At 34.5% G+C, this 26396-nt stretch overlaps 1 protein-coding gene across 10 annotated transcripts in view; it reads left to right on the top strand.

Annotated features, from left to right (window-relative positions):
* LOC134843523 (5-hydroxytryptamine receptor 1D-like) overlaps positions 1–23559 on the top strand; it is a 52916-nt gene extending 29357 nt beyond the window's left edge. For 7 of the 10 annotated variants that reach the window (XM_063859625.1, XM_063859619.1, XM_063859620.1 and 4 more), the window contains 8 exons: positions 5804–5883; positions 6384–6530; positions 14586–14805; positions 15221–15774; positions 16371–16400; positions 17671–17685; positions 22473–22623; positions 23191–23559. In XM_063859625.1, the coding sequence (XP_063715695.1) occupies positions 5804–5883; positions 6384–6530; positions 14586–14805; positions 15221–15774; positions 16371–16400; positions 17671–17685; positions 22473–22623; positions 23191–23495 (1502 nt within the window). In that variant the 3' untranslated portion in view covers positions 23496–23559. The remainder of the gene's footprint in view (positions 1–5803; positions 5884–6383; positions 6531–14585; positions 14806–15220; positions 15775–16370; positions 16401–17670; positions 17686–22472; positions 22624–23190) is intronic. The other 3 variants (XM_063859624.1, XM_063859623.1, XM_063859626.1) reach the window with 3 other exon arrangements.
* Positions 23560–26396: the final 2837 nt, after the last annotated feature.

The following is a 26396-nucleotide window of genomic DNA, read 5'->3' as shown; positions in this document are numbered from 1 at the left end:
TTATATTTGCTAAAAGTTTCTTAGGACGCTATTGAAATTTCGTTCATGTAAAAATTTGTACAAGATACACCTCCAATAAGTTCATTCGGCATATTGCCCACTCCGTAGAATCCGATTGAAAAACGAATTTTGACACTTGTGTTGCCTCCCGCTATATTAACATTCCACTGTTTAATTGAAAAATTGTCTAAATTTAATGGACTGTGACATGTTTCAAATCTAAGTTTGTGAAGCAAAAATTTCAAGTGGATGATCATGAAACTTGAGAAGCTACGTTATTTATTCGCTCTGGGATATTTACCATATGGGAACTGTCTTTAAAGATCTATTTGCTTATGAACTTGGAATCTAGTACGAGTTAAATGAAGTTTAAATAAGTTTTTTTTCTCGATCTCCATGAAAGTTTTGCAATTTATTGATAATACCTTTGGAGGTTAATCTACTCAGTTCTTAATTAAAAAACATAGACGACGGGGAGTGATGAACATTTCTGCTATTTTCGTGCATAGGTTTCAATTTTTTGTGGAATTACGTTATCTTCATTTGATTTTTTATTTCATCGATTCTCTCAAACGAAGATTCAAACTTTTTGCAGAAAGTCTGAGTTCCAACTTTGAAATATTCAACCGAAGTAGTTTTAACAAAACTAATCAATTAGTAATCTCTATGTACATAGTTACGTACATAGTTAAACTGAGCAAAAATATATATAAATGGAAATCAAATCATCTTCTTGTAAAAATTGTTAAATTTTTCATTGAGATACTCGGAATGAGAGGGATATTTCATTTCCGGATCGAAAGAGTCTGCAGTTTTTTTTGTATTTTGTGCTCAGAAATGTTCGGTCGTCGGCTTAGAAACAAGGGAACCAGCCCTTCAAGCATTTGTGCATCAATTGGCATGTAACACATTGCGTTTGACTTTTAATTTCTATGTCATAATTTGTCTGAGTAATTTTGTGCTCAACTTAGATAAATTTGTGGTATATCTGTTGCGAGGAAGTGCTTGATTTTGCCAAAAACGTTTTGGTCTCAAGTAAGAAGTAAACAAAAATTGCTAAAATTTGATCTCAACTAAAATTTCAGAAAAAAATGCCAGAGTTTTGTCTCAACGCTCGTTTAAGTCAAAACCTTTTGCTAATTTCCAGTCAAATGCGGAATGGAAGGTGGGGGTTTTTGGAAAGCGAACTAGAAATAAAAGCATTAAATGGTTTATTACAAAAAAAATTTAAATTAAAAGTAAGCATGCTTTTTAGCATTAGAAAATGTAAATTGAAATGAAACCCTGAATGTTCCGACTACCCTTCAAGGAGTCTAAAACAGCTTTCAATTCGTCAAAATGTTTAAAAATTTTTCACCTATGACGCCATTTTTAGTTCAAATTAATAAAAATAACTTTGGTGTCTTCTAACGGAGTATTTAGATTAATCATTTGGGGCCGACTTTCTAGATTGTTATAGAACTTTACAATGCAGCTCACATAAACCCTGACTGTGACTTGGAACTTGCCTTTGAACCTGATTTTGAATTGGTAAAGAGCCAGAGGGAGCCTCTAACTTGTCCAAAAAACAAATAATCTGTTTTCTCTAACAAAAATATCCCTTAGCAATACATGCTGATCGTGTTTTTGCTATCACGTGGGTCACTACATGAATAAACATTATTTCATCATCAAATTTGAAACAACCAACCTAGTAGCTATTAACGGGAAGCTTATGTTTGCCAGAAGACATGAACCGCATGTTGACGCTAACATAACTTCTTGGCTTGTCCAAAACTTTGAAGTATTCGAACTGCAAATTTTCCACCAACTTCAATCCAAATGCATGAGATAGATTAGATTAGCCGTTCACAGTGCAAATAGCACTATTTTCCAGCCACGGTTAATTTTTGAGAAAAAAAGTTAAACATAGATTTTTTAAAAGTTTTTTTTTGCGAGAAGGGTTTGATTTTACTTATTGGCGTGAATTTTACACCACAGATATTCTTAAGCTTCATACCGTCATAGATGAGTCTAATTGGTGAGAAAAAAATTAGTGTAGTTTACTAATTAGTGCTTAAATAGGGCAGACAGTGTAAAACTAACTGTTAACAATTTTCCCTTCTGAAACCGTTCAATGTGAAATTAAAGTTGCTTTTAAAGATACTGTCTCCAATAATAAAAATCCTCAGTTGTTTATAAGTGAAAAGTTTTACATTAGGTTGCAATAATTGTGAGCAATTAAAAGAATTGCCTGTTGTTGTGCTTGTGGCACAGGAACGTTCCTACATTCGTCAAAAAAGCTTTTTTTTCTTCAATTTGGTTTAGTTTTTTGGATCTACTTAACCATTCCCCCCCCCCTTTTAAGAAGGCGGGCAATTGTTAAGTAGATTAAAATAACGCATTTTCCACCAATCAGAATGCAGCAAATTTCTAATTCTCAACAGAAAGCTCAGTGCTAATTTACTGCTTTTATTAATAGGGGTGACAATTCTTAAGTAGATATCAAAGGAGGGGGCGACAATTGTTAAGTAGATCCGTTTTTTTTGTGTGTGGTTATAAAAAAAATCTTAAAATTTTTTTCCTTTTTTGCACAGTAATAATTTATTTTTTTTGAAAACTATATTGCCAATGAAGACCTAAATTAAGCTTTCACAACTGGTTTTTTTAATGAAATAAGTTTTTTTGGTTCTACGAATTTTTAATCTAATTATCATTAAATATAAGGACGGAAGTCAGAAGATGCAAACTCGCATGATTGCTCAAGAAATATGTTTCTACATCATCAGTAAAATTTCTACATGGCGACGGAAGTCTCGAGGTGCATTCAGAATAATTCTAATCTTGCAAGAATCTTGCAAGAGTCATGCGAAACACTTTCAAGATTTTACAACATTTGCAATCCAAGAATGGGCCAAAGCAGATGTAGGTTTTTCGTGCAGAATTTTCATATGAATTTTCTATATAATTTTTGCAAATTGTTTAAATAAATTTAGCACAATATGGTACCGGTAGCTGAATCATATTTTTCCAGGACAAAAATTTCACGAAAAAATTGAACCAGTGCTTGAAAAATGATGTGTTCAAAAATTACTTATCACTTTTGATATCTGGGCCAAAGCAGATGTAGCTTTTTTGTGCAGAGTTTTCAATTGATTTTTTTTTCTGTAGTTTTGGCTAACTGTTTACAGAAATTTAGCCTAATAGGGCTCCGATAGCTGCAAGTTTTTTTTCCAGTAAAAAAATTTCATTTAAAAAATGAACCAGTGCTTGAAAAATGAGGTGTTCAAAAAATAATTATCATTTTTGATATCTTTCCAGATTAGGCAAATAATAGTGGTTATTTGAGAAAAAAAACGTTTTTTTTTTCGTTTATCAGAATGTACTTATGAGTTTATAATTTAATAATCATTAAATATAGGTCAAAGTCACAAGATGCAAATTCAAATTCACAGGATTGCTTAAAAATTTGTTTCTACTTCACGGGTAAATATTTTACATGGCCACAGGAGTTCAGTGATGCAATCAGAATAACTCAAACCTTGCAAGAATATCGCATTTTGCAAAATTTGCACTCCAAGAATGAGACAAAGCAGATGTAGGTATTTTTTAAGCGGTGAGGGGGATAAAAAATTATTGGTTCTTTCTTAGAATGATCAAGCTGATTTTTTTCAAGCTTTTCAAAACTTCATCAAAGCTTACGTTTCCACAGTTTTCTGCACCGGTGCTATTTTGAGCAGTTTTGGATTGTTTTGACCTAAAGATTGCTTTTTACGGCGCATGCTCCCTCCTCTATTCAGAATTAGTTGGCGACTAGAGAAAAAATATTTGGTTGATTGGCCAAAACTGGTTATTTTAAAAAAGTACCACAGAGGGGCATTTTGGGCAATTAGTTATCTATTTTGTTTGTTTCCCTTATTCTGTGTATGAATATGAAAAAAATAGTTTTAGAGACTTCACTAGACAGGCAGCAATGCTTTTTTATGTTCTCTCGAGTGAATATGTAATGATGCTACTCAAGGTTTTGTTGTATACATAAAAACTGGCAGGTACATATATAACGCGATGTTTTAGTTGCCTTAACGTTTTTTAAAAATTTTGTTTTACTTGCTTAATGGCACTCAACTTCATCATCAATCTGAGCAACATTCTCAGGCAACTAAGTCCATAGCATATTGGAGGAAATAATAACTGTTCCGAAGAAGTCTGATAACCGTCGTCTAAAGATTCAGAGACGTCCGAAAACGGACATCATTTGCTTTAATATCGATCTTCCAAACTGGGTTTTTCAAAATGATTGATAAATTATTTAAAACTAAGGAATTTATTGCATGGAAGAACTTAAAATATTTTTAACTCACATTTTGATTTGAGATTATTTTGGATTTTTTTTTGGAAGCCAGTAACTTGCTATTTGTATGTTATCACAGTTTTCACAATAGTTTTTTGTCCTTGAACTTTTGAGACATCTGTGCCTTCTTGTTAGTTTGCACAAAATGTTCAAGTTAAAGTGGAGCGAAAACAATACCAAAATAGCAACGCCACTTTCTTGATGTTAATTTTAAAAACACAGATTTTTTTCTATTGTTTTTTTTCATTTACAGATTTTTTCGGTTTTCTTGCATCATACGGATTCGAATAAGGGAAAACTTTCCTTGCAATTTAAAAAAATAGTGTCGAGGATTAAAACATGAAGTTCGTTTCCATCTTACTTTTATCAAAAATATTTCCGAAATTATTAAAGTACAGTTATTTGACCTGATAATTGGAATTTTATATAATGCATGAGCAATTTCCGATGGCGGCTGCATATATACTTTTTATCAAGAAATAAATCCGGCTCTTTGATGTCCCTCTAGTCTTTTCAGTTCTTCATTTTCTAATCTAAACTCGATTTCTTTTCATACCAGAAGCAAAAAATGACCCGAAATAATTCGCAGCTCGCAAACACGGACATTCATGCCATCAAATTGGTATCGAAATGCTATTTTTAATAACTTAAGCTCCTCCTTCATAATTGTTTTTAGTAGTTCTAACTCATTTTATAACCACCAGCATAAGCGGTTTTACTGGTTATCGCAAATCAGTTATTTTCGATAATAAAAGTTTGACCTGCGTTTTTTTATTTTCAAATGCTTTTTATCTGTTCTCGAGTAAACTTCAATCGTCATCTTCAATCTGCAATGATGAAGTTAAGGGTCTAATTTTTGTTCTCTGGGGCAATTTAGCGTGAAGTGAAGCGTGAAATCCCGCCCGATTGAGCTAACTCTTGCTCATTATACGCAACGAGACGGCACCTTGTGAAATGGTGCCTAACTTGTGACTATTTTCCAATACTTGCCTGATTGAAGCGGAGTCATGCTGCGTAATGATAATGGAGATTTCACTGTTGGGTGTGCGGATATTAAAAAGAGGATGGACCCACAACAGCTCACGCACCAATTCCCCCGATATTTGACCCTACGATTTCAATTAAACGTATTACATTATATCAATTGTAACGAGTCTACAGTCTCACAAAAGCGGTGTGATTTAGTCTGGATCTTTTAAGCCCTCAATTACAATTTTTTATCTTAGAACTCTTTGCAAATAGGTTTGCAGGTCTTTTTCAACTAAGTCTTTGTGTCGCATTCTTTTTATTATTGTTTAACTGTTATGGACATACTCGGTATGGATGTTGTGCGCCATGATAGTAATAGTGAATTATTAATGGCCTCGTCTGTTGCTGCTACTGGTGGTGGTGGTGGTGGCCACGATGACGGCCACGATGCTATGGGCAGAGGTGGTGTAATGGGGGGATATTCATGGACTTTTCTGGGTTTAGATTGGAGCATTGTGCTGTTCGCTCTACTCATTGTCATTTCCGTCGTGACGTCAGTCGGAAATGGACTGGTGCTGTATGTGGTGAGTCATTAGACTATGTCGCCTCTAATCAGTTGGATTTTAGAGGGGGTGGAAACCAGAGTTTCAAAAACCCTTCAACATTTTCAAAAATTTTTAAATCAAATAAATCTGTTTTGAGCCCTCTGAATCAGCAAAAACTGATGTTGCGGTCAAACTCTCAACGCCGCGTCAAAATATTTGGAAGGTTATAACCAATGTCGTTTTTGCTAGCACCGCATCCCCCAAATTTAGTGACCAATTGTTACATGGGTATCTTAAAAACATAAGATCTGACTGAAAAAGTCATGAAATTGTACAAAATGGGATGGCGTGGTGAAATCGTCAAAATCTATTAGATGAATGCTTTAGAGGAATTGAATGAAATATTCCAACACCTTTCCATAGATTCAAGACCAAAATGCTTTCAAAAATAGTTTAAAAAATAGGCATTACGGTCATTCGGACCTTCGAAATCGACTTGTGACACCGAAAGCGACCTAGTAGCACCTTTTTTGTTTCAGCTGGTGCGTAACAAGAGCCTCCACTCCCCGTCCAACTTGTTCATCGGGAGTCTGGCTTGTGCCGATCTGATCATAGGGGCATTTGTGATGCCAGTGGCCTCCTACTACTTCGTGCTCAACGACAACACCTGGAACTTAGGACTACCTGTACGCAAACTCTTTAAGCATTACATTTATCTGAATCAACCAAACAAATTACTGTTTTTCTTTACCATCATCTGAGCCCGGTTGTTATACCCTCGACCGGTAGGTGACCGGTTTTATGTCAAGAGTGTATAATGTCCAGACTATCAAAGTCACCAGGAGTGCTAACTAAATATCGAAATTTAGTACTCTCGTCAGCTTTTTCTGACCTTTTCTAATTTCTGAACATAGAAAAGAACACTTTATTTCAGATGTACGTATCACAATAGTCCTTATTTCAAAACCATTTAAAAACTTACATCATCATATGAGCTGTTCAGCTGATCTAGTGAGACCCCTTTTCGGAAATAAAATATAGAATGGGACACCACAGCAGGGTCAGGCAAAATATTAGGTTCGTAATATCTTTAAAAAACCACACAAAAATATGTTTTCCGGATACACATAAAAATTGTTCGCGTAATTGTTTGCGAAAAGCAAGAAAAAATTGCTTCAATGCGATTGTTCGGAAGTTTTTTCTAGATCATTGGGAACTAAAATGTTACTTCTTAAAAATTGGAAGACTTGATCATTTAATTTAAAGCCAAATCTCAGTGGTATTAGTATAGCAACTTGAATGAGAAAAAAGACCAGTATCTTTATATCGTTTCCCACCTTGTTATTACTAAATAACTTAACACCATACATACAATTTCATTACCTATTTTTGTTACATTAGCAAGTTAAAATAGCCAAATTTTAAAGCTATTTCTACAACTTAACTCCGTTTACATCCAAAATGAATAGAGAACTTACTTCAAATGGGACTTCAATAAACATCAAAGAATTCAGCGAGAAAAATTTCTGCCATTTGAACCCGGGTAGTTTTGCGCTACTTAATTAGCGTGAAGTTGGAACAAAATTGACTTTGCCAACAATTCGGACTGTTAAAATGATGCAGACAAAAACAAGCAGTTTTTCAACGAATCTCCAATGACCCTAAAAAAAACAAATTTTCTTTGACTTAAAAAGACGTGGTTTTCCACACACTTTTAGTAAGAACAGAAAAATGAAAAAAATCCATTAATGCCAAAAAGCTAAAAATCATTCATTTTTGGAATCATTCCTGAGCCTAAACCTGTAGCCAAAACCAATCGCTGTGTTCAGCGGTTTTTTTTAATGTTTGCACATAAACGCAAAGCTAAAGAGTTTGCCAGCCCCTAGTCCCAACCTGGTCTCAACCCCTAGTGAATCTCGAAAAAGTTACAATTGCCTTGGGACTAAATTACTAATTCGCAAGTCACGTTCCTTTTTCCGGGAATCTGTAAGGAGAGGTCTTTTCAAAAAATGCTATCAAAGTTTTAAATAGGATAAAAAATTTTAAATTTAAAAACGAATGCGTCAAAGAAAGATGAAACAAAACTTACTGTTTTAACATAAACTAGAAAATGCTTTGAAAAAGTACAGAGTATTTTTGTGTTTGTAGAAAGTCATTTATGGCCATTCGATTGTCGAAAATATTTAGCTATTGTACGGAAGCAAGATGCTCATATTAGGATAAGCTTTATTGGACAAATTTTGGATGCAAACTCGCTATTTTTTGTCAGCATATGTTGTTGTAGCAATCCCTCTCATAGCCGCATCTTGCTGGTTTCAACGGAAGTGTGGGACGGGAACTTCGTGTTTGGCACCTTGCTTTTTAAACACTTAGCGCCAAAGTAGAGACGCGGCTCGTCAATTGAACTTAAAATTTTGCGTTCGTATTAGTTTATTTTGCATACGTTCTGAATTTTTGAAAGATTATATCTTAAGTCTCGCCATTTTTTTTTCAATTGCAAGCGAAGGCAGCATTCATAAGGGCAACGCCAAATTATTGTTTGTTTTGTAGGTTACTTGCTGAGCCAGTTCATTGATTTTTTCTTAAAACACTGTAGGAGTTGGAAAAAACAACCCGATGAAGGTCCCCCGCAAAACTGCATTGACAACTGCAACAGTCTGTGTGAACTTTTTGCAGAGCTCTTTCAAATGGTTGATGACATTTCGAAGATCTGATTTTCGCGCTGAAATGGCATGATTGTGCTCACCACGCATCTCGAACTTTTATTTTTCTGTAATGGCAGATGCTTGACGTTAGCGTTTTTGTATTTTGAGCGAATCCAGTGTTCCGTAAAATTATTTTTTGCTTGAAACAAAAATCGTGGACGGACGCGATAAGAATTGGGTTATTCTTAGGTGAACCTGTCAAATCGAAAAAAGACTCGATCCTAGTTTTATTTGAGTTTCTGCGTTTTCTTATGACTTAAGTACAGCATAAACTGACTGTCAAATTTTTGTTTCAATAATTTTTGTTTTAATCAGAAACACAAGTTTTTATAAATTAGCCCGGCCTTTCTTTTAAATTTTGTTTGTTCAGTGAGACATCTAATCAGAAATAGATTCTTAGGCGATTTAGGAAACTTTATAAAAACAAGTTTAACTGAGATGAACTAAACTTTTTAATGTGATAGGTGCGGTGCGTTGATCAGAGGGTTAACTAAGATGTGATAGAAGTTAAGATATGTAGTTCATACAACCTTAATTTGGTGTGACCTTACCTAACAGCAAAATGCTAAGCAGCAAAATGCACGGCGTAAAATTGGTTCTTTGTAAATTGTAGGGCACCTTTTTTATGTAATTGGTCTTCAAGTTAAGTGCACGCCTGGCAAATGGTTTGCTCTTTTATGTATAAATCTTTGTGACAGTTAGTTATTTAAAAGTTTCGCATATGCATGATAAAAGACACGAATTTATCTAGAATTTTTTCGAGGGGAGTGGGCCCGTTTTTAAAATTTTTGAAAACTTTTTTTAGGTCAACTATTTTTCCGAGCGCTCCCGTAATGTTTTTTTTCCGAGCGCAACCGTAATGCTAACTTTTTTATATAAAGTTTTTTTCCAAGTGCTTCTGTAACGCTACAAAAACCCTTTTTGACAACCGGAGGGAGTTTTTTGAAGAAACAGGTCGAAATTGCCGTTTTTGGGAACGTTTTGGAAAGTACTGACCTCAAAATTGCGTTTTTTTGCAAGCACTGCCCTTCAAAATTAGTATATATTGGCATTAAGGCATTTTTTGAAGATTTTGGAGTTCGTCAGCCCAAATTGAGTGTCATAAAGTAATACCAAAATGCGGACCCTTTGATTGGCGAGGATGTCGAATCCCTAAAGAGGAGGGAGGGGGGAACATCTGCATCCCCCCTCTAAGTCCGCCCGTGATGGAAATGCATATAGCTTGAAATGCATTTTGAAAAAAGTTGTAAGATAAGAACTTTTTGGTCAACCCGCGATCAAACTGAGTACTTTAATCTAAACCTAAAAATATTAGAATCAAGGCTGTTAATTTTAGCGCGATTTATACTTATATAATAAATTATTTTCGAATCTGAAAATTCAGAGTACTCTTAAACTTGTGCCTGAAAATGGAAAATGTTTATAGCGTAGGTACAATTGCTACGTCCCAGGAGCGGATCTAAGGTTTTATCGAAGGGGCGGAATTTAAATAAATGTAAAAAAAATTTTTCCATTTTTTAGATCAAATTCATTTTCTGAGCTCTCCTCCCAAGTCATCATAAAGATTCTATTTGATGAAAATGGCCGCGCCGCATGCAACTTATAAAAAAATCAATACCCCAAAAAAGATGTTTTTAGGCCGTTTTTAGAAAATTTTGACCACAAAGTTGCGTTTTTTCGGCACGCGCTCCCCTTCAAAATTAGTAAATATTGGCGCCAGATGCGCTTTTCGAAAAATTTAATTCGGTTGTTGCTTAGATGAAATTCAGTGTCACGAAATAATAACAAAGGGGCCCTTTGGTTGGCGAGGGTGTCGAATTCGTAGAAGGAAGGGTGATTTCGCCCTCCCCTGAATCCGCCTCTGATAGAAATGCTTTTAAGTTTTTTTGGTTGAATTGGTCTCTTGTATGATACAGAAGGCTGGAAAATTTTACCCTAATTGCTTTTCACAAAGAAATTGTGTTGTTTGAGTTGGCAATAGATATCTGAACAAACACCAAAGTATTTGAAAGCATTCATCAAAAATAAATTTTTATCTTTTGTCACACTTTTAGACACAACTAAAATTCGGATTTATCAATTTTTTTAAGTTCACCAGTCTTTCAATTTTGAAAAAACAATACTTAAATTCTGATTTTTTTTTCAGTCTGGGATAGTATCATCGACAACAGAGACATTTTGCTATATACGATTTCACTAGATTAATTGTTTCAAAACACATTCATATTAAATTGTTCAACAAGATGGTGTCTATTTGATTAAAAACTCTTTAAAAGATCACATAAACATCCAGTGTTTTATTTTTGCGTTGCTTTGTGAATTCTAAATTGTTTCATTTCGAAATAGCAATTTTGCATTTTTTGGCGGGATTGATATGCACGTAATTTATTCAAATTTTAAAGAAAGCGACCAAATATTTGTGTTCGGGGTGATTTTTTTTCTCCAGACAGATTTAGACTTTTTTATCTAGCATTTCGACAGAATTTTTTCTTTATCATTTGAAAGGTTTTGTTGTTCTAAGCTCAAATTGAAAAACAAATTTAGTTTGTGTTTAGTTTTCTTAAGTTTTGAAGGTTTAAGAAGTGTCAATGTGGCCAAGTTGGGACAATTAACGCGAGATATATTAAGCGCTTTTAACGCGCCAGAGATTGAATCCGTATTAGAAATCATAACAATGCTCCTTGGTCTATTTAATACTTTGCTTCATGTGTCACTTTGTATTTTACATAGCGTTTGGAGGGATGATTTTCAAAAACAACAATCAAAAAGTTTTTTTTTTGAAATTTTCACAATTAATTTTGTTTTGAATTACTCCATAGTAACTATAACGGAGTCGGAGTATTCAAAGTTTCGCCCTGATACCAGCAGTCTTGTTCTCAATTTTAGGACACATCTAAAATCTTTGATGAAATTGGATGAAATTTAAAACGAAATTGTACGCATGATCGCAAAAAATTAGAGGCGAACACATAAAAGATAAAAAGCTCAAATTACAATCTTATAAACTAAAAAGTGATAAAACAAATTGGCTTACGAGGGAAAACAACTAAATGAGTAATATAACTTAAATAAGACTAATCGTATCAGGCCAAAACCCTGAATGTTCCGACTGTTCATAAACTGGTCTCAAATGGTTTATGGTTCTTGAAATATTGTAAAACTTTGATTTTTAAGCTGAATATTAAGATTCGTGGGCTCTTTCCAGTTTTCCAGGACCTCGCAAAATTACAAAATAAAGCTGTTGAAAAACTGTTTGCAAAGCATTTTGTATGTAGGAAAATTGTGAAAATTTGTTCATCTGTTCAAGCTTATACGTTTTGATGCATTTAAAAAATTGATAAATATTCTAAATAGACTTTCATATATTGAATATCTGAAAAAATTAAGGCTTTTTTCTTTTTCCCATCTCACACGAGCATCAATTCAGTTTTTGGTGTAACGAATGGTTTACGAGGTTATTAATGAAGACCAAATATGTTTGCCAAAGCTTAAGTAGTCTGCATATCACTTGTCGATACAATCGGACAATGTGATCAACAACGTTTATTTGTATAAATTTGCAGGTGGCGGGAAAAGGGAAAACGGCTCTTTTCCAGTTCCCCTCATTTCAAAATACCCAGTTTTAAGTTTGTTTTACGTGTTATTACGGCTAAATGCGTGATGTTACGCTGTAATGTATGAAGAACAAATTTGTTCACAGTTGTCGATTTGTTCACCTTGCCCAATTTCATTGCATTATGACAAGGTTAAATAAGCTTTTCAAATTTGAATTTGAAAGGGGGGAACTGGAAAATAGCCGGAAAAAGAGCCAAAATTCAAAAGTGGTTTGGAAAAGTGCCGAATCGTGACTTATTAAAACTAGTTAGCCTGTCTCAATTCAATTTGGAACCCTTTTTTGGTGCGCGATGTTTGACCACGCGTAAAAAATGCGCGTTTAACTTTAAGCATCAAAGTATCACATCCCTCTTATGGTCACGTTAGTCGAATAATGAGCGTTCTACAGCATACTTAAAGGCAGTATATACAATTCGTGAGCGCGCCCCATTTACAACCAGGAGGATCCATGGATCAATTTTCCGTTGGAAGAAATTTTGAGAATTGGTCTGAATAAAAAAAAACCACCCCGAGCACACATATTCTTTACTTTCTTCGATATTTGGAACAGCAACTTTTTTCCATTTTCTAATGTTAGCAATAAAACACCGTCGCACTGGTGCATAACATATTTTTCGGATCAACCGTAAAATCTCCCCCTTAGTGACCTACGTAAAATGACCTCCCACGCATGAATTGATTATGAAAATGAATTCTGTTTAAAAAATGAATTTCTCGCAAAATGTAAATACTTTGAAATTTTTTTATCAGAATTTGTTTTTTATGCACTTACAATTTTAGGTAAATTGATGTTTTTAGTATTTTTCGATAATTGAATTTGTTATATAGTTGACATAAATTGTATTCTAAGTTATCTATTGAAAAATTCGTATTATCTCCCCCTATCCCCCTAACTCGATTGGTGGGGGGGGGGGCGGTTCAAACAAATAATATCCTGCGCGAAAACATAATTAAATTAATTAAACTTATCTGGTTGAAACCCAAAACCAAAAGCATAGAAGCTCATTAATTCCTAATTTTTGCGTATAGAAATGAAAGAAAGCACAAAATTACTAAAAACTAATAACACCTTGAAACCTTACATAGCCCCTGAAGCGTCATTTAGGTAATAATCTTGTTCTGAAATTCGAAGAAAGTGCAATCGGACTGACAATGAGACTGATCAATCAGACTGAGAATCAGAGGAGGGACAATGAGACTGGGGGGAGGGGGGTTAATTTCATTTTCTGAGGAAGATTAAAGACATTGACTTTAATTTATCGGGATACTTGATTTTCAAACTGGGGCAAAAATATTTAGTTGGTTATGACTCATGCTAAATACAGGCTAATTTATATCCAAAGCCAACCGTATGCATTTTCAATCTTTGACAAATGCATACGGGACATTGAGACTGGGGGGACAATGAGACTGGGGACAATGAGACTGGGGGGAGGGGGGTTAATTTCATTTTCTGAGGAAGATTAAAGACATTGACTTTAATTTATCGGGATACTTGATTTTCAAACTGGGGCAAAAATTTTTAGTTGGTTATGACTCATGCTAAATACAGGCTAATTTATATCCAAAGCCAACCGTATGCATTTTCAATCTTTGACAATTTGACAGGTGAGTATCGAAAATTTTGCTTTTTCGAAATTCTGTTTTCAAAAGCGAAATTATAATCGATTATAATTATTTATAGCTGCTTGAAAACATATCTTCAATATTAATCTATTATAATTGATTAGAATGTTAATTAAACTGAGCATGCTTTCATATTGAAAACAAGAGATTTTAATCGATTATTAATTGATCAAAATGGATTTTTTACAATTTCAGTGGGAAAGTCAAAAATTGACAACATAATCGATTGTTATTTCTTGAAACTATGGTCGGTTGACGGAATGTTTGTGCTCGGGGTGGTTTTTTCTCCAGACCAATTTCGATTCTTCAAGTAGCAACTTCTGACAGAATTTTTTTATCACCAGAAACGTGTTGTCTTGAGTTCAAATTTAAAAACATATTTCACATATCATTACTTTTTGTTAAGCTATGGGGGTTTGAATATTGCCAATTTGGGACAATTTAGTGCAACTTAAGGCCTTTAACCCATCAGTGGAGATTTAATCTCTCCTATAAATTGTTCCGAATTTAGATATCCTATTCGGTATATTTAATAACTTGCTTCATGCCAAATGTATCACTTTATACTTTCTGTAGCGTGAGGGGGATGATTTTCAACAAAAACTCATTATAAATTATATGTTTTTAATTTGATTTGATTTTTTCAATTTTTCAAAACGAACACTGCTCCATAGATTTTAAAGGGCAGTCGGGACAATCAAGCTTCGCCTTGATAGGAGCAGTGTTGTTATTTTATGTTGTCATGTATGAGCAGCCTTTATAGCAGATGCTTTTGTGACTCCTTGTGCTTTCCAGGTGTGCCAGCTGTGGCTGTCTCTGGACTACTTTGCCACCTGTTCCTCCATCCTGAACCTGATGGCCATGAGTCTGGACAGGTACTTCTCCATAGCCCACGCTCTCTCCTACAGACAGTACAGGAACTACCGGAACTTCCTGGCAGCCATCGCTCTCATCTGGACACTCTCCAGCATCTACACCCCGCCTATTCTTCTCTGGCACCACATATTCAATCAAGGTCACAAAATATTTCATGAAGAAATTTAAAAAAAAAAGAAAAAAATGTGTGTGTGAATATATAGTGAAATTTGAGTCAATGTTATAAATGTAGAATAAAATTGGACAAAAACAAAACTTTTTTAATAAAAAAAAACGACCACATTTTTTGCTGCCTTCCAAAACAAAACATTAAACTTTTACAATAGTTCTTTTCCAAATATCAATTATGATGCGCTCCCGGCAGTTTTTTCACTCCGCTCCATAGTTTGTTAAGTTAACCGCGGCAACAAAAAATTGCAGCGTTATTCGATAATTTCGTAACGGGATGGTATTCTCTTCATAAAAAAATTGACAAATAATATATTTCCGTGAAATGTATCAAACTTGATTATCCGCGACTTTATGGTCATCCTGTTTATTTCTTCAACATTAAGGGGTCCGAACCATACCACCCGATAAGTGTGACGTCGAATTCGCCACCGAGATGAACTTCAAAGTTGTCAGCCTGCTCTTAAGTTTCATACTACCTTTCTGCACCATGTGTATTGTCTACCTACGAATATTTATCGTCATACACCAGCGAACTCAAAAGAGCAAAAAGCGACACACGTCTACGAGTAGCTACTCGCGAAACGATGTGTCATCCTCGATTAATCCGAAGTCGCCGAGGATACGACAAACACCGCCAAAGTTAACAAGAGAAGCGACGATTTACGAAATCGACGACGGAGGAGCCGATGCTGACGACCCGAAAGGTAGGGTTACGACTAAAACGAGTCCAAGTCCGAACACGGGTGTTCGGATAAGCGACAAGCCGCCAACAGCGATTGAACCAAGTGGTTCGTCCGAGGAGACCAACGGGAAAAAGAGGTCGGGGTCAGGAGAGTTGGCAAAAAATGGGGCTTCGACGTTGTCTAAAGTGCAGAGGCGCATCAGTACAAATATCAACATGATCAGAAGAAAACGATCGACAGAACAGCAAAGAGAGGTAGGCTCTTCATTCTTATAATGGGCCATAAATTTATTTCTGATAGATTAGTTTTAATTATCTTGATTGATACTTTGTAGACAAGATACCCTTTAAAAATGGCACAATAGTTATTTTTAGATAAAACATTCATAGAAGTAGAAAGTAAAAAAATTCATATTACAATTTGAAAGTTTAGCAACAGAATAAAAAGGGGATCAAGGTGTTGGTGGTAAAAGCGGCTATAAACTTCTTAGCTCGGTAATCGTGCTCATTTCTCAGATGACCATAATGGCATAAAAATAATTGGGTTTATTCGACTGCTTTTTTTATATCAAAGTTGCACGGGGTGCTGAAATCACATTCGAAGTCTTCGAAGACTTCAATTTTTTCTTCAGATCGCTGTTTAATCATGTTTAGGATAATTTTTGGCAAAAATCATAAGATCAATTTCAAACCACAGCATCAGTTTAGATCATTCTAGAAAATTGCAATCATTTTATGTGATAAAACATACTCACCTCTCGACTGTTAATTGCGGTTAGAGACTCAATCACTCTATGTTATTGTCATCTATATTGCTACTCATCATCAATTGTTCTGTTGATACCTTTTAGTTTGCCCAGTCTCTGGCGAAAATGGGCCAGGTATGGTAAGACTAACCGTGTAAATGCACAATCTTTCTATTTCTTATGATATGGTGATCAAACAAATAAAATAACAGCTAAATTGTCTATGGAATGAATTGTCATATCTTTGGTGGATAACTTCATTTCATCTGCACTTACAGATCATGCTTTTCTCTTTTTAGCAGCGGCTCATTTCTCTGAAAACTGGCTGCGTTTTCAAAACTTCAATTGTGACCAGAATTTTGAAAACCTGAACAGGTTTTGTTAGACACTGAGGAGTGGGGAGGAATTTGTCTTCAGGTGTGCTCAATTTTTTCTAATTTTGAAACATTTTTCTCACGCAAAATCAGGTATCACAAATAATCATTGGAATGGATATAGCGATTTATCATATTAAAGGCCTTCGAATCTTCGTTATTGGAACGTAATTACAAAAATTTTGCAAACTTTTGTATTACGAAAAACCGGTTTGAAAATCTTTTGCTTTTTTTGTCTAATTTCGAGCACAATAGGCGAGCTAGTAAAGTTTTTTCGATAAAAACGAGGTTATTTATTAAACCGTAGAAAATCTAATTTTACTACACGAAAACAATCTTTTAGAGTCTTCATTTAACTTTTCTTTGTCAAACAAGGTCTCGAAAAACTCACAAGAAAATCCAGCAAAAATAAAAACGCCGAAAATGATTAATTCACTAAATTTATCGGCTTTTGACTTTCCTCTCGTTAATTTTTTAAGAAAGGGCAGTTAAAATAAGTGAAAATAACAAAAGTAAAAATATAGCTAAAGTAACTTAAAACCTGCTGCAGAGTTCGACTGGATGTCATCATGCTTGAGTTCAATGTCAGCAAAGTTCAGTTGAAACTAGAAAACTTTCGAAAAAACTTTGTTTTCTGTTTTTTTTTTTGGGTTCTAAATAACGGCTGAAAAAACTTCAATGGAATAAGATGCATGATCAACCTGACCTTTTTTAGGGTTATCAAAATACTTTAAAACTTAAGGCGCAAACTTTAAAATTTATGATGAAGAATTCATGCACGAAAAAAGTTTATATCAGCTTTGTTTTACTATTAGTATGTAAATCAAAATGTTCCTTTTAATCGGGGTTGATATTCACTTATTTGAAAAAAAGAAAAGAAATAGAATGAAAGAAAGCTTTTCAAAGTGTTTGTTGTTTAATTTTTAGTTGCAGAATTTTATTTAATAAAATGTGCAAATCACGTGATGGGTTAAACTACAATAAGTTAAATGTTATACCAATTTTCTATTTTATTCAAAATGCTTTTTTAGCCACATTTCTTAAAGGTACAAAACTAACTCACACTTTTCTTGTTTACTACCGAGTGTCCCGTTTTGACCACAAATTAATTCAATGAAAATAAAACCTAAGCTTTCTAGCATGAATTGTAATTTGCCATAAGATGATTTTGTTTCCATAATTCATCACCATTTTCTAAATATCACAGTTTTTGATTCTGCTTGACAAGCTTTCTTTAAAGCATCCACTTTAAAATACGATCAAAAACTTTTTCATAGCGCAATCCAAGAAAAGAAATGAAATTTTTGCCGTGTTTAACACACCTATAAAAGTCATACCCTTGCCAAATTTGCCGCTTCATTTGCTATAATGGCAGAACATAACCTCTCAACTTCTTTAGGGTTTTTTGTTTTTTTTTAGGGAAAAATTAAAGACCGAAAAATTAGTGTCGTTTTTTACAGCCATTAGTCATTAACAAATTTTGATGACTTTTTAATACTTTCCACGTTTCAGTTTTTCTTTTTTAATATTGTCACTTTGTTAGCTTGAATTGCCAATTGCCAGAATTTTATTTTTCCTCCATTTTACATCACAGCCATCTAATTTTTGTCGTTTTATCGTTTTGTTTGACATGCTTTTTTGAAAGCAACTTGAACATACAAAACAGTCAAGGGGAAAAACAAATTTGATTGTCAACTCAAGAAGAAAAAGTTTCTGTCAATTCACTTTCTGCAATGGCATTCTGTTCCCCTTTTCAAAATTTTTACCATAAAATAAACGGTCTAAACTGAAAACTTGACATGTCAATTTCTAATTTCTCTTTTCCAAATAATATTAAAAAACTATGAGTTTTGGACAATATCAAATATCAAGTGTGAAAGTTCGAATCGTACAAAATTAATAGGACCAATTCGTTATTCACAATTCAATTTTGATTAATTCTGTTGAGCGGGATAATTCGCCACGCACAAATAATTCGCGTTACGCTTTCAAAAAAATGGATAAATTCTTCTTCAAAGTGCGTAATCTTATTCTTTCTGTTAAATAGTCCAGAGCATGGCCAAATTGGCAATTTTTGATCTTCTTAAACATAGCAAAAAATAATCGGATGTAAAATATCTTTTTAAGTTTGATTTCAGGAACTCAATATCTTCAATGGGGTTTGAAATTTTTATTTGTTACAAACTATTATTTTGGTCGCCGAAAATTGACTGAATAAAAAAACTATACCAAGCATAAGGTTTCCGTTTTCGTCGGAATAACAATGTTTGAAAAGGCGCTGATCAGTCGCAAAATTTAAGATTTATACCCATACATTGTACTTTTCAATAACAATTCTTTTTAGTCGAAACTTGAACGAGCTTGCAATAATCGATAAGTGCAGCCGCACAAGTTTTCCCGCTTAAAATTTTTATACAAACAACCGAGACTGATTTTTTTTTGTTCTTTTATGATGATATGACAGTTTCTGTTGTAAGGTAGTTAGAGCAAATTTTTCAATTTCTTGCAAATCTGCTAAAAACTACGAAGCAGCAACATTATGATTTGTTTGATTGTTTGATCATCTAAAATGTTCTGAACAGAAGCAATAAATTTCGTTTCTAAGTTCGATATAATTTTTCATAGATAGATAGTTTTTCCGTGAAAATATTCCGAGTGTAAGCAGTATCTAGGCGTAGTACGATTGAAATTTTCTAAAAATAAAGTTCATTATAACGGACTTTTTGTAGCAAAAGATCAAAAAATATAACGTTTGATAATAAGATCGAGGTGTCGTTTCATTTATAATTTCGTGTCAGTGGAGATAATGAAAACAACTTTGATAGCAAAAGTCTTTCTCCTAGAAAATACTGAAGTCATGTAGAATCGTCTAGTTTTTAGTTACTTATTGTCAAACTTTTATGCCAAAAATCCTAAAATTTTTATTTCAGGCATCAGCGTGTGGACCAGAGAGAGAATATTGATCGTTTTTTTTATAGTAGATAGCGTGTGTTTTTACGATACCATGGAGGATAAAAATTAGGTGAAACAGACCAAAAACTTTGAAGTTAATTTTAGTAGCTCTTTTGACATGATTGATCGGGTTTTCTTTCAATTTGGTCGAAAAGTTTTTTCTTCCTCCAAATTTTTTTCGTACGTTTGTTTTAGTGTACGCAGCTTAAAAATTGGTGCTAAGTTGAAACTTGCAGAATGTTTCTGCAAAAAATAGCATTATATTTTTTTCTGGTTGTATTACTTATACTTTGTTTTCAACCAGTCAAGTCAGGTAAGAGCACAGCTTTGGAGTTTGTTTTGGCAAGGCTCGAAATACTGCTTTCAATGCGGTCTGTTACCATTCTACTAAATGTCATCATTGATCAGTTTAGCTTCCCAGCTGCAAAAAGTAATTGTTTCAAATATCATTTTGAAGTTTTTAATATTGATTTAGATTGTGGCTTTCGGTATTTGGATTCCAATCAATGAAATTTAAAAAAATAATAATAAAATTTTTCTAACAACTCGCAGAAATTGAACCTCTATTATTGCTATTCTCATAAATCTTTAATTAGTAGTGGGTAAAAAAATTATTTTCAGGGAGCGATTTTTTGGGAAAACAAGAATTTTTCAGAGTCAATTTTTCGGGAAAAAAAAGAATTTTTCAGCGGGCGATTTGTTTCCGCGCAGCAGACTATATTTTTTTGAAAAAAGACATGCAAAAAATTTGTTTTTTTTTGGCGCGGGTTTCTGCCTCAAGCTAAGTGTATATTGACGCCCAAGGAGCCTTTGCAAAAATTTTGAAGTTAGTCCACCAAATTGGGTGTAGTAGAATAGAATCAAAGGCACTCTGTTTTTAAAATAATACAAGACTGCTCGTATCAGGGCAAAGCCCTAAAAGTTCCGACTGCCTTTTAACGTTTATGGAGCACTAATAACATAAACAACATAAAAAATGAACAAAAATAAAATAAAATGAACAACTTTTTTTCTAAAATTTGAAAATTTTTCGATAAAAATCATCCCCCCACACGCCATATAAAGTACAAAAAAATAGATTTCGCTCCTTGTAACAATTCAATTATGGCAAATTAGCTTCGTTCAACCAATTTGGAACGGTTTATAGGACGGATTAAATCTCCGCTTACGCGTTAATAGCGCGAATTATATCGCGCGTTAATTGTCCCAAATTGGTCAAAATGGCCAAAATGGCAATCTTTAAACCCTCATAACTTTACGAAAAATGATCACAGGTGAAATATTTTTTCAAATTTAAGCTCAGGACGATGGCGAACACAAACACAAAAAATCTTTGTTTGAATATGTTTCTACATGTGCTATCTCTTTGCTGCTCTCTGTAAATCCGCAGCTTACTTGCTTAGTAAATTGGAACCCTAATTCATAAGCTCATTAATCCAACCTCTCTATACAATTTTAAGCATTTTAGCTGAGATTATTTGATAGTCTAGCTACCACATTTTCATGTAAATTGTTACGAGGTACCACGTGAGGCGGGGTACCGGTTAACACGTCTACTAAACCTGCAGGTGCAAGGGTAAGTGGTGCAAAGGTAAGTTTAGTGCCAGGTGCCAATTGACTGTTTGCTCAGTGTGCCAACCCTAGATGATTGACATACGTCTCATCAAGTCAGGTGTATTACTTGGTGGAATTGGGAACTTATATTTTCAGTACACTGATTGTGAGGCATATCATATGTGTATAAGATCACCTTTTTGTAGAAAATTTGACTCGCAAGAAATCATGAATTGTCTGATTTATGCTTTCTTAAGTTTGATTAACAAAATATTTCGGCAAAGCTTAGTGTCGGTGAGAACTCCGGAAAAGTATTAACAAGTGAATCAGGTTGCTAACTCGCATGAAGTATAAAAGCACACCGAGTTGAGCCCGATAATCCAAAAACACTTTCCAGACAATTTATATGGTGTCATTCAGTTTCTATAAAAGAAGATTATATGAGTAGCTTTTGGGAACGGCTATAATCAGGGGCGGATCTAAGATTTTCTCAAAGGGGGGCGGGCAGATTTTCAAAAAATGTTCGAAAATTATGTCGATTTTTCTTAAGTCGACCATATTGATTTTCCGGGCTCTCCCAAAGCACTACAAAGACTCTGTTTTGACCAAATTTTCTGCGCCTCAAACAAAAAATTTGAAAAAACAGGCCACAAAGGGCTTTTTAGGCATTTTTTGAAAAATTAGCATCCACCTTCAAAATTAGTATATAGTGGCGCCAATTAGAAAATTTTTAGGGTCCGTCACCAAAAATGGACATCTCAAAATAGTACAAAGGGGGACGGACCCTTTGGGTCGGCGGAGGGTCGAATCCCTGAAGAGGGGCGTCCGCTCCCCCCGCCCCCCTAAATCTGCCCCTGGCTATAATCTGTGTAGTTATCTAGATTTTTCTCAAGAGAGGGAAATGTGGGTTTTCTAGTTTTTCGAAAATTTTGTCGAAAGTTTGTAGGTCGACCAAATTGATTTTCCGCGTATTCCCAAAGCAAGCGAATTTTTGAACACATTGGCGCCTAACTACTTTAGGCTCAACTATTCAACAATGGATGTTCTAAAATAGTACCAAAGGGGGACTCTTTGAGTGGTCAGGTGGTCGAACCCCTGACGGGGGGGGGGGGGGGGGGGGGAGGAGAGGCGTCTCGCTTTCTCTACTGGCCTAACTTCTACAACTCCATCGCCGAGTCGTTATAAAATGACATGTGTGGGAGGGATCAGCTACCGAACTGAATCGATCCGAACTGAATCGAACCGAACCGAACCGAGACAGAGAGGAAAACGGAATTGAACAACATGTGATCATTATTGTAACTTGCGTGTATGTTTATGTGTGAAGGTGAAGGCAGCGAAGCAGCTGGCTTTCATCCTTCTGGCGTTTGCCATCTGCTGGCTGCCATACATGACCATCTACATGGGCTATGCAACTGAGGCCCCCATCTTCCAATCAGACTTCTCCATCACATTCTTCACTCTCTCTGTCTGGCTAGGTCAGTCACATCAAGGCTGCTAGCATTCAATCAATGATTTGGAACAGAAGCAGATTGAACGTCTAATTAAACCAACAGCTGCCATTTCGCCCATTTAGATGAGATTATAACAAAAACAATAATAATGTTTAAAAAATGGTGCAATTGGTCTTTTCGCTTATAACCCCGAGAAAGTTTGTTTTAATACCCAATAGTAGATTTTGAATGTCAATTTTGAATATATATTTTTTGATATTAAAACCCCAACTATGGGCGAAACTGCAGCTGTTGATTTAACTAGACGCTCAATTTGTTCCAATATATTGATTGAAGTCATAACATTAATCAGCTCTTTTGCACTCCAAGCTACACCCCCCCACATCTCAATCTTTTTTGATAAGTTTTATGTGATATTATGGGCCAAATGCGTGATGTTACGTTGTAAGGTATGACGAACAAATCTTGTTCACCAGGCCAATTTCGTTGAATTATGACAACGTTAAAATGGCTTTCCAATCTAGATTTTCAAAAAAAATGGGGGGAGGGAATGAAAAAGAGCCCCTTGATCCACTTATACTGTATTCCCAGGCTACATGAACTCATTTCTCAACCCAATCCTGTATCCCTTATGTATCGACAGCTTCAAAAAGGCATTCCGAGAACTATACAAGGGCAAGCACAACCCCCACTTGAGGGGGGCAACACCCACCTCCATACCGGCCTCCAGACGGGTGAGAAGAATGGGCCGAGCAGGTCCCCCTCCCGTCTCCCAAGCGGCAACCAGGGGGCTGGGCCGAGGCGCTGCAGTTCTAATGACAACAGCTGCGAAAAAGAAGTCCTCAGCTGCTAGCGTGGATTTTGCTCCTCATTTGAATCAACAATATAATATTTAGAAGCAATCAAATTTATAGTCGTTAATTAAGAAATCAGATTTGTTTATTTGAATCAGCCATTTGTAAAGTTTGTATAAACAAAATACACTTATACTGAATATCTATCATTGCAGTTCAACCGTTGGATCTTGAAGAGCTTAGCTAGGAAACCGCATTAACAAGTTTTGCTAACTCGTTTTTGGGCAACATTATCTTTTTGGTTTTAATTAGGTCAATACTTTCTAATCTCTTTTCGAAAGTCGTCAAAATTGATTAATGAGGTCTGTCCGCAATCGAGCAATGAAAAACCCTACAGCTCTTCTTACTTAGAACCATATTTTCTCCACACAGACCAATTTTCCACTTTTTGTCTTTTTGGGTCTTTTTGGGTTTTAATTTAAAAACGCAATAACTTTAATCATTTTGTCGAGAAAGTGCCTCTGGAGAAAAATTTAGAAGAAAAAGTGCCTGGATTGACGAAAAATGAAATTGATTGTAAAAATGTTTGTCTAAGGTGCAGAAATTTTCTGCTAAGTAGGGCATGGTCTTATCAGAAGTTGGGGAAAATCTAGGAAAACAATTTGGCCGAAATAAAAATATTGCTGATTAGGTTTTTGAAAATGATTTGTTAATTGCTTCTCGCACCATCAAGAAAACCCTCAGAAATTTAATTTATTAGTCTCAAAATGGTCGAGAAAACTTTTATAATTCGTTTAATCCATTATAATTCGTTTTCTCGTATGATGCATTCGAGAAAACCGGAAACTAAAATTTCAGGGATAAACATCAATTATCATGAACTTTCATTGTCAGCCATTAAAAATTTAAAAAAATACCCGATTAAGCCAGGTTAAAATGGATTAAATATAATTTTTCTAACTTTTTTCGCAATTTTTTTTAAACTTTTGCTAAAATTTATTTTCGTTTAGCCAAATTTAACCCCTTTTTGTCTGCTTCGCATATGAGATCATCCCCCCTCCTCATAAACCCGCCCTCACGTCATCCCTTCACGAGGCTGTATATCAGCTACCACAAATCATCATCAGAGAGAGTTGAGTGATCTATCATATTAAAAGCCGGAGGCCAAAGAACTCTTCCATTTTTTTGCTAACGATTTTTTTAATGATTTTTTTTTCACGAAAATCAAGCCAGAGCAGGAATCTAAGAAAAGAATCCTCATTGCATTCCCAATGCATTCATATTTTCACACCAATGCATTCATATTTTCAGAGTCCATAACTCATCAAAGAGAAATATTTTGCTCAACTTTTCACCAAAAAGCTTTCACTTATAGCACACAATCCAATCTTCCTGTTAATTGAGTTAACTGGTTGTAAATGCAGCAAAAGTATACAGAAAAAAATAGTTTGTTTTTCTTTTTTAGAAGGTGCTGTCAGAATGGTTGAGCCTTTTAGAGGGCATTTAGACAAGCATGAAGTAGAGCAACGCAAGAAAATTAGTGATTGTGAATTACTGTTTGCGGTTGATTTGCAGGGAGCGGAAAAAAAGTAAATTTTGGGTCCGAAAAAATCTTTTTTAAGATCTCGTGATAGCAAAAAAAGTTTTAAAAGAGTAATTGCATAACTTTTTTTTGTGTTATACGCACAAAAAATAACCAACACTTTTGTAATTTTTCCATTTGTATTTTCTGACAACCTTTGCTTCAAATATTGAAAAAAAATCGACTTAACGGTATGTTATCCGAGTATAAATGAATTTGACAGAATTTTTCAGCACAAACTCTAAGTTATGTATTTTTGCTCTTTTTGTTTCACAGGGCAATTTTAGGCAAAATTAGAAGTTTTCGCTTCCGTTTTTTGCTCATTCAAGAGCAAAAAAGTTTTTAGAAAGTAAAAACACCAGTGATTATATCGTACAAAACGTGATTGTTCAAAACTCGATGAAACTCCATGTTTTCTCAGAAAAACACTGCACGTAAGACCAGTTGATTAAAGATTCGTGAGAAATTGTGAGAAGCCAAATTGGCCAAAAAAGTGTTTCATAGCTTACGTGAGTTGCCAAAAAACAAAAACAGTTATTACTAGAATTTGAAATTATCGCTTACTTCACAAAGTTCAGAGGTAACTTGTTGCGCAGACTGTTCCGACGCAGTGAAAAAAAAAGTTCGGCACAGTGTATATCTGCCAGCAGGGTAGAGAGGCAAAATGTAGCCTGGATAAATCGATTACAGCTGGTTTCAGTAAACAAGAACTACTTTTTCTATCATAGATTTTCAAAAAATAAAAAAGCAAAAAAAGTTTAATATAGTTTTAATTTCCTTATATAACTACATTTATGCCTTAAATTTCTACTCGATTGCTTTACTTGTTCAAATAAGCATAAAATTCACAGTGAATTTTTTCGACATAGAGAAAATTTTTTTGTTTGAGAAAATTTGTCTCAAACAAAAAATTTAACATTCAGAATACTGCTTACAAATTTATGATTCAAATTTATCAAGTGCTACAGATTTGAAGACTTCTGAAGCTAAATGTTGCCCCAATCAAAGTTCTTTTTATCAAAAATTGAATTATCAAAAGTTTTGCAAGAATTAGTTGGTCAATTTTTAAAAAAAAATCAACATTGTAAAGTTTTTACGACAAACTCTTCATTATTTTGACAAATTTTAGTGCCTCAGTTTATCGCCTCAAAGTTTTTTGAATTAAAAATCATCATAAGTTTTTCTGAAAAATTCAAGACTCAAACTCAAGACTCAAATTCATAAACTCAAGTATATTCTGATGATTTTTAGTTTTTTTATTATATGGTTCAATTTTAACTCAAAAACTTTGATTTATAATTTTAACAGTTTGATAGCCTTTGGTTTTTAAGCGCTCGCAATCCCTTGATTTTAAAAAACTGGAGGAAAATTTGTAAAAAAAATGTTTGCAATTTTTTTGGTCTTCAAGTTTTTTAAAACTT

This window comes from Symsagittifera roscoffensis, chromosome 4 (assembly GCF_963678635.1).
Source record: "Symsagittifera roscoffensis chromosome 4, txSymRosc1.1, whole genome shotgun sequence".
Taxonomy (NCBI): Eukaryota; Metazoa; Xenacoelomorpha; order Acoela; family Convolutidae; genus Symsagittifera; species Symsagittifera roscoffensis.
Note: the sequence above shows the minus strand (reverse complement) of the source record. Positions and strands in the feature narration are given on the sequence as shown.